Genomic DNA, 14610 nt, shown 5'->3' with positions numbered 1-14610 from the left:
TAAATTCAAAATGGATTAAAGACCTAAATATCAGACATGAAACAATTTAAATCCCAGAGGAGAATATAGGCAGTCACCTCTCTGACATCGGGTATAGCAACTTCTTTCTAGAAATGTCTCCTGAGGTAAGGGAAACAAAAGCAAACATAAACTACTGGGACTACATCAAAATAAAAAGTTCTGCACAGTGAAGGAAACAAACAACAAAACTAAAAGGTAACCTACTGAATGGGAGAAGATATTAGCATATGACATATTTAATAAAGGTTAGTATTGAAAACATATAAAGAACTTATATAAACCAACACCCAAAAACCAAATAACCCAATTAAAAATGGACAAAAGAGCTGACATTTCTCCAAAGAATACAAACAGCCAACAGACACATGAAAAGATGCTCATCATCACTTATCCTCAAGGAAATGCAAATCAAAACTACGAGATCTCACCTTACACCTATCAGAATGGCTAAAACCAAAAACACAAGTGTTAGCAAGTGTACGGAGAAAGGGGATAAATTAAACAGGTGACAGAGATGAAAAAGTGTATTGGTTGTGATGAGTACCAGGTATTATATGTAAGCGCTGAATCACTAAATTGTACAACTGAAATTAATATTTCATTGTATGTTCACTAACTGGAATTTAAATAAAAACTTAAAAAAATAAAAATGCTAAAATCAAAAGTTTTAGAAAAAAATGTTTAGTATCCTAAACCATCTTGGTTTTGGAGTATATTGTATTTAATGAGAAATCCAAGCTAATTTACATTCATGCACCTCAATTATTATGAGTATGAGTTCTTCACACAAAAAGTTTCTTTTGTCTAGGTTTTTCACTCAAGATTAATATTATCAAATATTTAAAAGAGGATCCACCCAAGAAACAACATTCTGGAGTCAGAAAATTCAATAGCATTAAAAGAAAGATGTTAACATTATTTATACTCTCATCAAAACCTTAAATTAAATTTTAATAACATTCAAGAAAAAAATAGTCACTCCACCATAGAGACAGAAATGTTAGACATAAGCTCCTTCCATTTCTTTTCAAAAGTAAGAATGTAGGTAGGGGTACCTGGGTGGCTCAGTGGATTAAGTCTCTGCCTTTGGTTCAGGCCATGATCCCAGGGTCCTGGGATCAAGTCCCGCATCGGGCTCTCTGCTCGGGGGGAAGCCTGTTTCCCCCTCTATCTGCCTGCCTCTCTGCTTACTTGTGATCTCTATCTGTCAAATAAATAAATAAAATCTTTAAAAAAAACAAAAAAGAGTAAGAATGTATTTGAGAACAATACTTAAGGAAAGGCTAAGAGAGTTAAGTTTATAAATAAACTATTACTAAAAAATTATGACAAAATCTGAAGTCAAAGTGATCTGGAAATAATAGTACCTAAGAGGACAAAATTTTTAAAAGAACAATGTCGCCAACACTTGGGTCTAAAGAACAAAAATATACAAAATCTCAGATGTGGAGAGCCATGGTTCAAGGTCAGTAAGTGAAAAGAAAAGAGAAAATTTATGATCACAAGTTGACATGAAAATATTATGGTATAGCTACCAAAAGTATCAATGCAATCTTAAACAGTACTAGTAAGTACAGTACCCAGAATAAGTGTACCTTCACTAACCAGATCTCTAGCTGAAGTTTATTCTCAGTTTCAAGGCACTATTATCCAAGGGCTTTACACAAATAATTTCAATAGAATCTGTATAAAAGAAAGAAAGACTAACACGAATGTATTTCACATGGGGAAGACAAAGGCAAAACACTACAAAAGTTCTTAAATATGTAAAGGTAATCTTGTCAAAAGCAATCTCTACCTCTTGATGTAAGAATGAAAATCTGTGTGATCTTCCTGCATCAGGTAAGTATGTGTTAGATCACTGCTTAGATCCTTTTTATTTCTAAAAACAGATAACATGGTACCAGTATAAGCTCTAGTATTCTAGACTGACTACACAGGCTCAAGTTTTCGTTTCACCACTTTTAAGCATGTGAGTCCAGACAAGGTACTTAATATTTCTTGGTTTCACTTTCCTAATTTGTAAAACAGCGACGATACCAGTTTTATGAAAGCAGCTTCGAAAAGTCCCCAGACAAAGTGAAGAGTCAAAATAGCTACCTATTTTTACTTCTGCATCCAAGAAATATTAAGCAAGTATCTTCTATGTGTGGACACTAATTTAGTACCAAAGTTTTAAGTGAGCTTATACCTGAGTTTTTATTTGAGTGACAGTGACATAAACAAATACATGACATGAAAGGTCACAAGTAAGATACACAGAAAGCTGAATAAAGAGAATAAAAAGTGAGGTTTGCTATTTTAGAAAGTGTGGTGAAGAAAGGATATTCTGATAACACAACATTTGAAAAATACATGAATATTATGAAAAGGTAAGCTAAGACAATAACTCAGTGAAGAATATTTTGAGACAACAAGTAGGCCAAACAGGCTGGAGGAGTTATGGAGGTAAGGAAAGTGAAAGGCTAGATCTTCAGGGGCAGCCTTCCAGTACTGTTAAGGACATTAAATGCCTTTAAACTCTCATAGATATGGGATACAGATACAGGCTAATTTGTGTTACTACATGACAATATTCAATCTACCACATTAAATGGCAAAGAAGCACTAAAAACACTTAACAATTCTAGCAGTCCCTACTTATTCAGTCTGAAATTAAAAAAAAAAAAACAGCTGGTAAAAGCAAAATTCTTTTCTAGAAGTCAAGAAAAAAAAAAATCTTGTCATAATTCTTCTTTCATGCCAAAAAGAACATAAGAAAGTATAATGAGGATGAGAAATTTGTCACCTAAGAACAATAGGATAAGAGAAAGACTGTATTTATAGGTGAATGAGTCTAATAAACAGCAATGATATTGCTTGTAAAGAACCAAAACTGTCACTGCAATGTTTATGTATTCAAAACTATATAAAGCATACAGTTTGTTTATTTAAAATCCACATTATAAAGTACCTAAAAGTTGACTTTTATACAAGAATTATAGAACACTCTTTTGAAAAACAACATTAAGAGGATAATGGAAATGCTGAATACCAAGTAATATTTTACTCAATGTTTATTGTGGGTCAAGAACTATGCTCAGTACCTAAGTGTTTGACATGTATTATCTCATACAATTCTCTCAAAATAAAAGCTTAGTGAGTTTAAACTTTGCCCAAAGTCAAAGCTCTTAAATGAGAGGACTGAAATTCAGGATAATTAGAGTCTTTAAAGGTTTGAATTCTTAGGGTGGCTCAGTCAGTTGAGCATCTGACTCTTGGTTTTGGCAAAGGTCCTGATCTCAATGTCATGAGATTGAGCCCTATACCAGGCTCCACACAGCACAGAGTTGACTTGAGGTTCTCTCCCTCTCCTTTTGCCCCTCTCCCCATTCACGCACTCTCTCTCTAAAATAAAATTAATAAAAGCTTTCTAAAAAAAGTTTTAAATACTGGGTACTACCACCTCTCCTTCTTGTCACACTCTTGCTATTTTCAGCAAAATATTTCTCACCTTGCAGCAATCGACTTAAGCTATATATTTGCTAAATTTTCAGTATATCAGATTGCCACATTTAGACTTCTAAGTGCTACATTTAAAATGCAAGCTACGGGCGCCTGGGTGGCTCAGTTGGTTGAGCAGCTGCCTTTGGCTCAGGTCATGATCCTGGACTTCCAGGATTGAGTCCGGCATCGGGCTCCCAGCTCCTTGGGGAGTCTGCTTCTCCCTCTGACCTTCTCCTCTCTCATGTTCTCTCTCACTCATTCTCTCTCAAATAAATAAATAAAATCTTTAAAAAATAAATAAATAAAAAATAAAAATAAAATGCAAGCTACTTATCAGTGCTATAACCATATTCTTGAGAAATTAAAAATGCAAGGCACAAGTAACCAAAAAAATTCACAAAGAGTACATTATTAAATATTTTTTTAAGATTTTATTTTTAAATAAACCCAAAGTAGGGTTCAAGCTTACAACCCTGAGATCAAGAGTCTCATGCTCCACCAACTGAGCTAGCTAGGTGTCCCTAAAAGGGCATATTTTAAAATATGCCTCTTCTATTCTGTTCTTAAGTTGAAAAGTCTTAATGGCTCAAATTCAAATTCTTTCAAAAACTTAATAGCTACTATATACACAGACTAATTCAATATAAATCACCTTAACACTAGGATATTTCTAAAAGGCTTTTTAAAAAAAAGTCCTTTAAAATGCTGTTGCTTCAGCTCTTTTACATCTTTAATAAAATGCTAAGCATTCTAGGGGTGCCTGGGTGGCTCAGTGGGTTAAAGCCTCTGCCTTTGGCTCAGGTCATGATCCCAGGGTCTTGGGACCGAGCCCTGCATCAGGCTCTCTGCTCCGCGGGGAACTACTTCCCCCTCTCTCTCTGCCTGCTTCTCTGCCTACTTGTGACCTCTGTCTGTCAAATAAATAAATAAAATCTTTTGTAAAAAAATGCTAAGCATTCTAAAGACATTTTTTATCCAGCTTAAAGGGCATAAGATAATTTAAAAGATTACTTAATAATAGAAAAAAAACCAATGAGCTTAGGAGTGCATGGCAGGCTCAGTTGATAAAGCATGTGACTCCTGATCTCAGGGTCATGAGTTTGAGCCCCACATTGCGCACAGAGATTACTTAGGGGAAAGAAAAAACCCCAATGAGCCTAAAATTGTTTGTAATATAATCTGTATAAAGTAATACATTCAAACTAAAAATTTAAATAAATGACTTTGGCTGGAATTTTGACCAGTCATTCAAAGAACAGTATCATGGTACAACAGCATGAAAATATGACCAAAGGCCAAGAAATCAATCTGAGTTTTAGTCTCCTCTAGTAAGTCATTTCACCTCTCTAGGCTCTCAGTTTTTTCAACTGTAAAAGAGAGTACTGAATGAAAATGCTACTGAAAGGCCATGCTATCTCTACAATTTACTTCACATATGAGAACTTCCATGTTGGATTAAACTAAGATTCTAGACTTGAGGTTCATATTTTTGAAATGTTTTTCAGGAGTTAACGTTTCAAAGCTAAAACTGATAAAAACTGTATTACCTTAAGTTCAGCAACTTGTGATGAAATATGCCACATAAGGCTCTCACTTAGGAACTTCATACCATATGGGCCTAGTAGTTCTGATAATGACCTCATTTCTGAAAGGAAATGTAGTTAATTTTATACTTTGACAGAGCAAACACTTTCAGAAAACGAATATTAACATACTGGAATGTTCCATTATAGAAGCAAATTATTAATACAAAAATCCTTAGACAAGTCTCCAGAATAAAAAAGGTAACACAAAGGTAAGTCTAAGATATAATGTATGATGATTATGTACTGAATGAATGTAATTGAATGAACATAGTCATAACAATCAAAAGCCAAAAGAATCAAGGTTTCTTCACTCTATAAAACATGTCATAGTTTCGTTCACCTGATATGTCAGAATATTCCTCTGCATTGAATGTTAATTCATTTTCTGTAGGTAAGTTCACAAATGCTTTCATTGCAGGGAAATAAGCTATATGACCATTGCTGACTTGTCTTAACAAAGTTTCCAAATACCTAAGGAGAAAAAGTAAATTTATAAAAAGGAGAAATCAATTCAAAATTTATTATGGTATACATTCCTACATAAGTTGACTGATAATAAAAATGAGCACTCATTGATAAAAAAAATAACTTCCTTAAGCAGCTTATTTCGAAGTAACTTTTTATCACTCCTAATTTCTAAATGTGCTTACCAATTTGTATATAGACTTGTAATGGTTGGTTCTCCATGACTGTCTAAATGTTGTGTTTGTTGAAGAAGAACATTATTAAATACTCTTGTAATATCAATTTGCACATAGTTTTCTATTGACTGCAGTACAGTCATGTATGCTCTTACACTTGTCAGAAGCTCTGATGGTTTTGCAATTTCCTGTGTGGCTTGATTATACATAGTCATTCCAACAATTGACCTGGCGGGAAGGGAATAAAAGAACAGACTTTGCATTTATGTAAAAGCCATTCAACATACTGATCTCTGATTAAATAAACCATAACAATTTTATTTATTTTTATTTTTTTTTTTTAAAGATTTTATTTATTTATTTGTAAGAGAGAGAGAGAGTGAGAGCAAGCCCAGGCAGACAGAGTGGAAGGCAGAGTCAGAGGGAGAAGCAGGCTCCCTGCGGAGCAAGGAGCCCGATGTGGGACTCGATCCCAGGACGCTGGGATCATGACCTGAGCCGAAGGCAGCTGCTTAACCAACTGAGCCACCCAGGCGTCCCAAACCATAACAATTTTAAATACAATTTGTTTCAAAGCCATGTAATTACTATCATTATCGTCCAAAAAGCAACCTTAAAAAAAAAAAAAAAACACCTAAAAGCTAAAATGAGGTAGAAATATGATTTTAAAAATTCTAAGGACATCAATATTAAAATAAAATGATTTAACAATAAAGATGGTTTTTAAAAAAACTTCTTTAACAGGATACACTGTCTGTAGTAGATACAATGAACTGTTTAATGCATAGCTCAAATTCATCTGGCACTATTACATGCCAGTAGTTTTTTTTATGCTTTATACAGATCATCCTCATATTTAATAACCCTATGATATAGTTATTATCACCACCATTTCACAAATTAAAAAAAAAAAAAAAAAAAACCTAAGGCTCAGAACTCAAGGAAACTGAGTAAGTTCACTCTTTTTGGAAGTAGTGGGTCTAGGGTTTAAGCCCACATCTGCCTATCGTGCTGCCACTCAACAAAATGCATGACAGTTAAAACAAGGCAATAAACAAAAAACTTCTTGGTTTTTTAATCATTGGCAGCACATAAAACACAGTTGCATTATGTTTATATCCCAATAAACTGTACGCCTAAAAGGAAACACAAATTTTGAAAATATTTTCCAACCTGATTTTTCCCTCCATTGACCACCTCTATCTTACCATCTTTAAAACTCCCTAAGCATTAGATATGTAAAGATCTTAAACTTGCATCTCTAAGGATAAATCCTTAAAGAGAACGACAAACTCCATCAATAGAAAATAATCCCAGACGTGCACCTGGGTGGCTCAGTAGGTTAAAGCCTCTGCCTTCAGCTCAGGTCATGATGGAGTCCCCGCAACGGGCTCTCTGCTCAGCAGGGAGCCTGCTTCCTCCTCTCTCTGCCTGCCTCTCTGCCTACTTGTGATCTGCCTGTCCAATAAGTAAATAAAATCTTTTTAAAAAAGAAAAAATCCCAGAAGACCAACTCAAGGTTAGTAGGTGCTATCTTTGTATATAACCCCTAAAGCCCTAAAACTGTGCTCAAGTGATCAGCAAATATCAACCAACTAATACGAGCTATTTGTTTTGGCATAAAAATCTTTCCCAGGTAAACAAGTTTATAGCTTGGCCTTGATTCTCGTAACTAAGTAGATGTTTTGTTAAACGAGTATCTGTTTCTCTGTGGATTAACAGACCAGACTACGTACAGAGAAAAAAAAAGGGAGTGGAAAGTGAACCCTCTCTTCCACCCACCACTCTAACAACCCCCACCAAGTTGAGAATATTTAATAAATACCAGAGTGCATAATAACCTTTTGGTCTAAATGCTATTCTGGGTTTCACTGTCAGGATGCCTGCCTTACTAAAGGAAAGCAACAGAGAGTCTTAAACACCTGGCTAACTGATGACTTAACACACAATTTAATGCCACTTATATATTCTCCTATTTTGCTCTCCAATTGTTGTAGTCTTCTCATGAACTGTAGCTCTAAGCTTTATACTATTTCATTACTACTTATAGTACTTAACACAATGTCAAGCATATGGTACAAATACTACTTGTTAATGACTATAAAACTGTGAAAAATCCTTGGCTAAATTTTGTTTTATAAATTGCTCTAAGGCCTTCCAAGAAAAACTTCTCAAATCAATTGACATTTTCTTCAATAATTAAGTGTATAACTTTAGAAAAAAGGTTGGAGCAACATTTTTAAAATTGAAAGGTTTCTGATATCACAGACAGTATGACTTCAAGAAACATATTATGTAAGACTTAAAAATCTCTAATTAGGAATGCCTTGAGAGTCTAGAATTCTACTGGTCTAAGAGCATACATGTGAATTCAGAGAAGATAAGAATTCACCTAGTCCTGATGTTTTTAAACATTTAACTGTAACCAACTAAAAGATATGCATTTCGCATCACGATCAGTACAAACATACATATGTATAAGTGAAGAGTTTCAAGAGCAGTATTTATATTCACGTGCAGTGCATGGATATTTTTCTTCTATTCTTCCCTGTTTCTTTTCCTCCCTGCCTCTTCTTTCTTTTTTTAAACACTGACTGCAACTTTATACATTGACCTCATGACCCTACTTGGTTGTTACCTGTCAGGTGAAATACACTAATTTGCTCCAGTCTTCCCATTTAGCTTATAAGGAACTTAAGGCACACAAAGAGTAACTGGCTTATCCAGTGCTACAACTAGTTAATAACAAGTATGGGACAAGAATATGAATAACTTAAGTAATTTCTAGTTCACTATTCTCTGTGGTTCCCCATTCATTACTCTTCGTACTGTATCAGTTCTAATACTTTTCCTCATAAAAGTAAACACTGTATGGATATGAAGAACATGAGAAACTCATTAACTGAACCAACAAAAGTAGTTTATAGTCTTTCTTACTTAGTAAAGCGGATTTCCAGATGAGAAGTCAAATATTCTCGTGGGGTAAACGTATGCTCCCAAACTACCATGTTTGGTACATAATTTATAGAGAAACACAATTCAGAAAGTGCAGTGTGCAATTTATCAAGGCTGAAAAAATATTAATAAACAATAAAATTTTCAACAGTTCACCATAGCAATACAAAATTACTTTTATAAACACATCAGACCTTATTGGGGGATAATAATTGCAGAATTCAGTTTTCTTCTTTCCTAAACTGACAAGTTCAAAACCCTAAGGGACATTACTAACATGAGAGCAGCTTTTTAAAGACAGTATCACTCATTTGTTTCTCCATTCAGATGATAATGACTATAATGATTTAATATAAATAAGAGCTATTACATGCTCATAAAAACGATCATTTCCAAACCTTGCTATAGTCTCTGTACCAGAGAAAGAAAGTTGTCTATAAAATAACCAACAGCTTGCTCAACATAAAAAAAGCAATTAAGTAGGAAATTTAAACAAAACATATGTTCATGTATTACTCTCCACCATTCCTACCCTCCAAACAAACACACAATCTTTAATAATATCTAGTCTGATATATTCACTCTAAAATTGATGTAGGTTCTAATATAATGCATACCAAAATAAAGTCTCAGGCTATCTGATTTTAAAGAAATGGAAAACTATGGCTTGCTTTTATAGCATACCCCCCAAATTTTTAGACAAATTCTTTGCCTTCAGTACTCGGTATAGACAAAGTATTCAGTACAAACAAAGTATATAAGTATAAATAAAATATACAAATAAAGTATTTAGTAAAGGCAAATATTACCTACTACATGAATTTTCTTCAAAAATCCAAAGTCTGTTTTTGGAAATAAGCATTAACTATTTGAGTTCACAAACATAAAATAATAATAAATGAGAAATTAAGAATTTACAATTACTAGCATTCCCTCAGTACTAATGCCAATACAAAAAATGAAAAACTTCTACCTGTAACAAAAAGATATAATAAAAGTGGATGGCTTACTTGGTCACTACCAGCCTGTTTTTCCTCATACTCTCAACTCCTGGCTTTTCCCTTTCAGGTTCCCCTTTCTTACCAGTCTGTTTTTTTGACTTCTTATTCACTGCTTGACTAATGGTTTTGGCACAATGCTTGGGTAGCAACTATTTAAAAAGAAATGAAATCTTACATTAACCAATTATTTTGAAAAAGCACTAACAATTTAAGCAAACCTTACGTGAATCCAGACAATGTAGCAAATACCATCTAGCACTAAGGTGAGATGTAGTTCACCTAGCTAGCTTGGGGAGCTCACACAGTTTGGTAGAAAAGAGAAAACAGGTAAATCTTATGTGAAGAAAGCTTCATAGAGGAAGTTATTATCAAAGCAAAAGTTTAAAGGATAAGTAAAAACAGACTAGGCAAGCAAAGAATGAGAACATTTTACTGGAAGGAAAAGTTCAAAATTTAGTGAGAACTACTAGGTGGTAAAAAGCATCAAGTACAGGGTGAAGTAGACAGTTTGAGCTATGAGGAAGGTATATGAACACCAAGCTACAGGCTGTCTTTTAAACAGTAAGTAATCCTAAAAACAGTGGCAATTTTTTTAAAAACCTAAAAATGGAGTTTTATAAGAGTGAGGTAATGAGATTTACTAAGAGTTTAATGAAAAAGAAAAATTAAAAAATAACTGGCTAACAGTTATTTTTCCTGTCTGTAAGAAAACATGTGAATTATTACCTGGTCACTAAGAGTACACTGTTCTGTGCAAATATCAGTGATGAGATTTCGAGCTTGTTTGGCCATTTCATCCAAGAACATATTACATAAGGAAAGACTGCGATCTCCAATATGATGCCGCTGTCAAAGCAGAATAATAACAACAATAAGAAAAGTTATTAAGAAAGCGGTTTGAATTAAAATATTTTTTAAATAAACATGGAAAATAAAGTCTATTGTACACTGAGGAGTGGGGGGTAAGGAACATTCTAGATCACCTTTATCTCTTGGAACAACTAAACTACCATATTGTATTTATATAGCTGATGTAAAGTATTTGGTGACTGTACAAGTTTTAAGTATGATTAGAGGGATCTTAGAGTATTGGTATTTTCTTTTACATGAAAAACTATTAACTTAATTTTCAGTTTTTGCAAGGTCCTACATCTGGGTCTTAAAAATTAAACTATCAAACAGAGGATGTGAAAGAACACATTTAGAATAATGTTTTCTAATCTTAACTGATACACACATGAACACACATATATATTTATTACACATACATAAGATCTTGACACAACAAATAACTTCCTAGTTATAGAAAAGCTTCAATATTTAATTAAAATTGTTAGACATGAGGTCAGTAAAACAAAGAAAAAAGCATTCAACTCCCTAAAATCAACTCCAAACCAGAGGAGAAAAAAAGCTAACCATGCATTTTCTGAACACAACTTGGCGGGGGTGGGGGGGGGTGAGGGGGGTGGGCAGGGAGCATTATTTTAATTTTCAAGAGATTAGATATGTGTACGTAGACATATACTCACTCAAATTCATCCATCTCTCTCTACAGGATTCTGTAACCAAAACCTTTAGTTTTGGTGGCTATCATAATAATTTAATAGGTTTTTCTTGTCAGTGATAACTGGAAAGTTGAGTATATAATGCCATAAAATTTTGCACTCCAAATTTATACTTCATACAGAGAGAAATTTTTTAAAGTTTACCTTACCAGATCTTCCATAATTACATAACAAATATACAGTTTACATGTGGTATTTCTATGTTGCTAATAAATGTAAATATACAACATAAATATACATATACAAATATAAATGTAAATATAAAATATATAAATAAATGTAATATATAAGAATATAAAAATACTTAAACAGCTAAAGTAACTGTTCCTAGGTGATCTATCATGATATTTTAATGTATTTTATTATAAATGCCCCTGAATACTTTAAAAGGAAGCCAAATCAAAAGGAATCCCCAGCTCAGATACAATTAAATATTGGTTCACTTTACTTAAGGAAAGTTTTCAAATTATAAACATTCAGGGTTTTATTTAATCAAATTCTGACTCTTGAACCCCTTGCTATCATTTATTCCTCAAAACAATACAAAACACTGAATTAGCATTTCTTCAAATTTACTGGACTTATTTAAAATACAAATCTGATATTACTATTCCCCTTCAATGCTCAGAAATGCTGAAATTGGATGAAAAACATAACAACTGAACTCTCTCCATGATCTGCTGCCTCGGCCTCTGGCGACAATACTGAAAACAGATTTGGGGAGAACAATGTCAGAAGCAGAAAGACCACTTAGGAAACTACAACAGTAATGCAGGAAAAAAGATGTGGCTTTGACAATAATGATAAGTGGTAGGAGTTTGGATATATGAAGCCTGAAAAGGCTTCAAAGGATGGTGATGGGGTAACATGCAGAGTTATCATGGACATGTTACATTTCAGATGGCTAAAAATACCTAAATTCCAGCAGAATATCCAGAAAATCAAGATCTGAAAGCTCTGGGATGGAGACAAAAATCTGGGAGACATTAGAAATACACTAAGTTAAATAAACCAGATACAAAAAGACAAATACTACATGGTTCCACCCATATAAACCACCTAGACTAACCAAATTTTTTGACAGAAAACAGACTAGAGGATATCAAGAGTTAGAAGAATGAGAAATTACTACTTAATAATTATAAGGTTTCTGCTTGGGATGACAAAAGTTTTGGAAATGATATTAGTGGTGGTTGCACAATACTGTGAAATTAATTAATGCCACTGTACTGCACATTTAAAAATAACACATGGCACACTTTTAGCTCATATATAACATTATCTGTCTGTATGCAGACAGATACAGATAGATTTTAATCACAGTTTTTTAGAAGAAAAAAAAATAAGAACAGAGTGCAAATTGTTGAAGATTTAAATGCCTGGGTGAGAAATTTTTACCTTTTCCATATGCAAGAGACAATCACTGAGGATTCTTCAAGAAGGAAAGAGACACTCTGGTGGCAGTGTATTAGACAGTCTTAAAGGCAGAAATACTGAAGGTAAGAGAACTATTTAGGAGTACATATGAAGAGTATTGCAAATTTGAGCTACAAGAGTGACCAAAGCAACGGAAAGTAGAAGACAGATTCAAGAAATGAAACCAGACAAATAAAATTAAGAGGACTTCATGGGTAATTTAATGGGAAGGATGATTATGATGAAGAGTTAATACTATATCTTAGGTATAAAGCTTCAGGATAAAATCTATTATACCTAAAAACTGTATAAAAGTATTAAATTTGGTGGTGTTGATATCCTCACAGGTAACAACCCTAAAAGCAGTCCCTACTAAACTTCCTGCAGGTTAACCTTGTCTCAGAGTTGGCTTCCAAAGCGCTAATGGAATACAATCTGCAACAGATGTTACCTAATGTTTCAAGATAGTAATAATGCTACTGCTTGTCAGTTTCTTTTCTCCAAGTTCTGTAGTTCTAAGAGATTCAACACTAAGTTAAACTATAAAGAAACAGACCATTTAATTTTAATATATAGTCTCACCACACTTACAAAGTGACATTTCTTCTTTAAAGATCAGAAGAAATACTGAGTACATATTTGATACTTATTACTGATAAAAATACTGAGTAGTCCAATTATTTAATAACTATGTGTGTCTGTGTGTATGTCTTACAAATACTACACTTGATCTTAGCCAAAAGGCCAAGAAGCAATTGTCTTACAAATGCTAATGTTAATTTTGTTTACCATATCTATCATATTAACAAGTGAGTGAAATTCCACTTTGACACGCTTATGTTTAGTCAGTAATCTATACATTCAATTTTCAACTCTTTTCAATTAACAGTTTAAGAGAAAAAGTAAGCATACAAAATCAATTACTGTATATAACTTTACCATAAATATGAATACCTGACCTGTCATTTAATAAATGTAATTCTAAGTGACATTATGATATATTCTTAAAAATAAGTATGTGCATTTATCCATCCATCCAAATAAACACTACATTTATTTTAATCTATTCAAACATCGTTCTGATTCTGCATAAAGAGAAATTAGGTAGGAAGCTAGATTAGGTAATTATGAAATCTAGCCAGCTACATGTTTGGGCTAGTATACTCTGCATACCACATAAATCACAGTACTATCCTGAAATTACCTCTTCTGGACACAGTTCATGTGTGCAACTCATAAAATGAGTGCAAAGTAGTGGAAATGCAATTGAATATCTTGACTGAGAGGGTAACTCCAAACACTGTTGAAACATCTTCTCAAAAGCACGGCTATAAAAACTATATGAGGAAACAAATTAAAAATTAGAATCACCATTTTTACAGTTAAAAATTTTATGATATAATACTTAGTTAATTTAACTGGATTCCAGGGAACAAAAGTTATCAACTGGTAGCCTTTATTTCCTTAAGAAGAGAGTAGTTATTTTTCCAAAGAGTATCTTTTATATACCAACAATCATTACAGAGTAATAAAAATATAATTTTCATAATAGTAAGTTTTAAAATAAAAAACTTCAACAAAAAATAAACCATATCTATGGCTTATGAATACAGGACATTCAAATCTCACACTACCAAATCTTATCAAAGGCAAGTCACTATCATTTAGTAGGAAACATCACTATTTTATTGTACCACTAAGAAAGAAAAACACTGTTAATTAAACAATGCTGTACCATCAATTTCAAATTACTTCCCGATTTTGGAGATATTAAACATAAAAGAATATATGAGCAATAAAATGTAGTACATCTTGGAATAGTAAGACAACCAGAAGTAGTAAACATGTATTTATTTTGGATGTAACAGATAAAATAGGAAAGTGATGAGAAAAAAATAGATAAAAGTTACTTAGGGATAAAAGTTAAGTATGACTGAAA

General features: G+C 33.1%; 1 protein-coding gene and 1 pseudogene across 1 annotated transcript in view; both read right to left on the bottom strand.

Moving 5' to 3' along the window:
* NCKAP1 (NCK associated protein 1) overlaps positions 1–14610 on the bottom strand; it is a 101068-nt gene that overhangs the window by 21906 nt on the left and 64552 nt on the right. Inside the window, 7 exon segments of the mRNA XM_045066440.1 lie at positions 5055–5152; positions 5434–5564; positions 5744–5962; positions 8672–8803; positions 9700–9839; positions 10417–10536; positions 13876–14008. Of these exon segments, the coding sequence (XP_044922375.1) occupies positions 5055–5152; positions 5434–5564; positions 5744–5962; positions 8672–8803; positions 9700–9839; positions 10417–10536; positions 13876–14008 (973 nt within the window).
* Positions 13338–13427, bottom strand: LOC123387937 (annotated as a pseudogene).

The sequence above is a fragment of the Mustela putorius genome, unplaced genomic scaffold (assembly GCF_011764305.1).
Source record: "Mustela putorius furo isolate JIRA1106 unplaced genomic scaffold, ASM1176430v1.1 tig00003867_pilon_pilon_pilon, whole genome shotgun sequence".
Lineage (NCBI taxonomy): Eukaryota > Metazoa > Chordata > Mammalia > Carnivora > Mustelidae > Mustela > Mustela putorius.
Note: the sequence above shows the minus strand (reverse complement) of the source record. Positions and strands in the feature narration are given on the sequence as shown.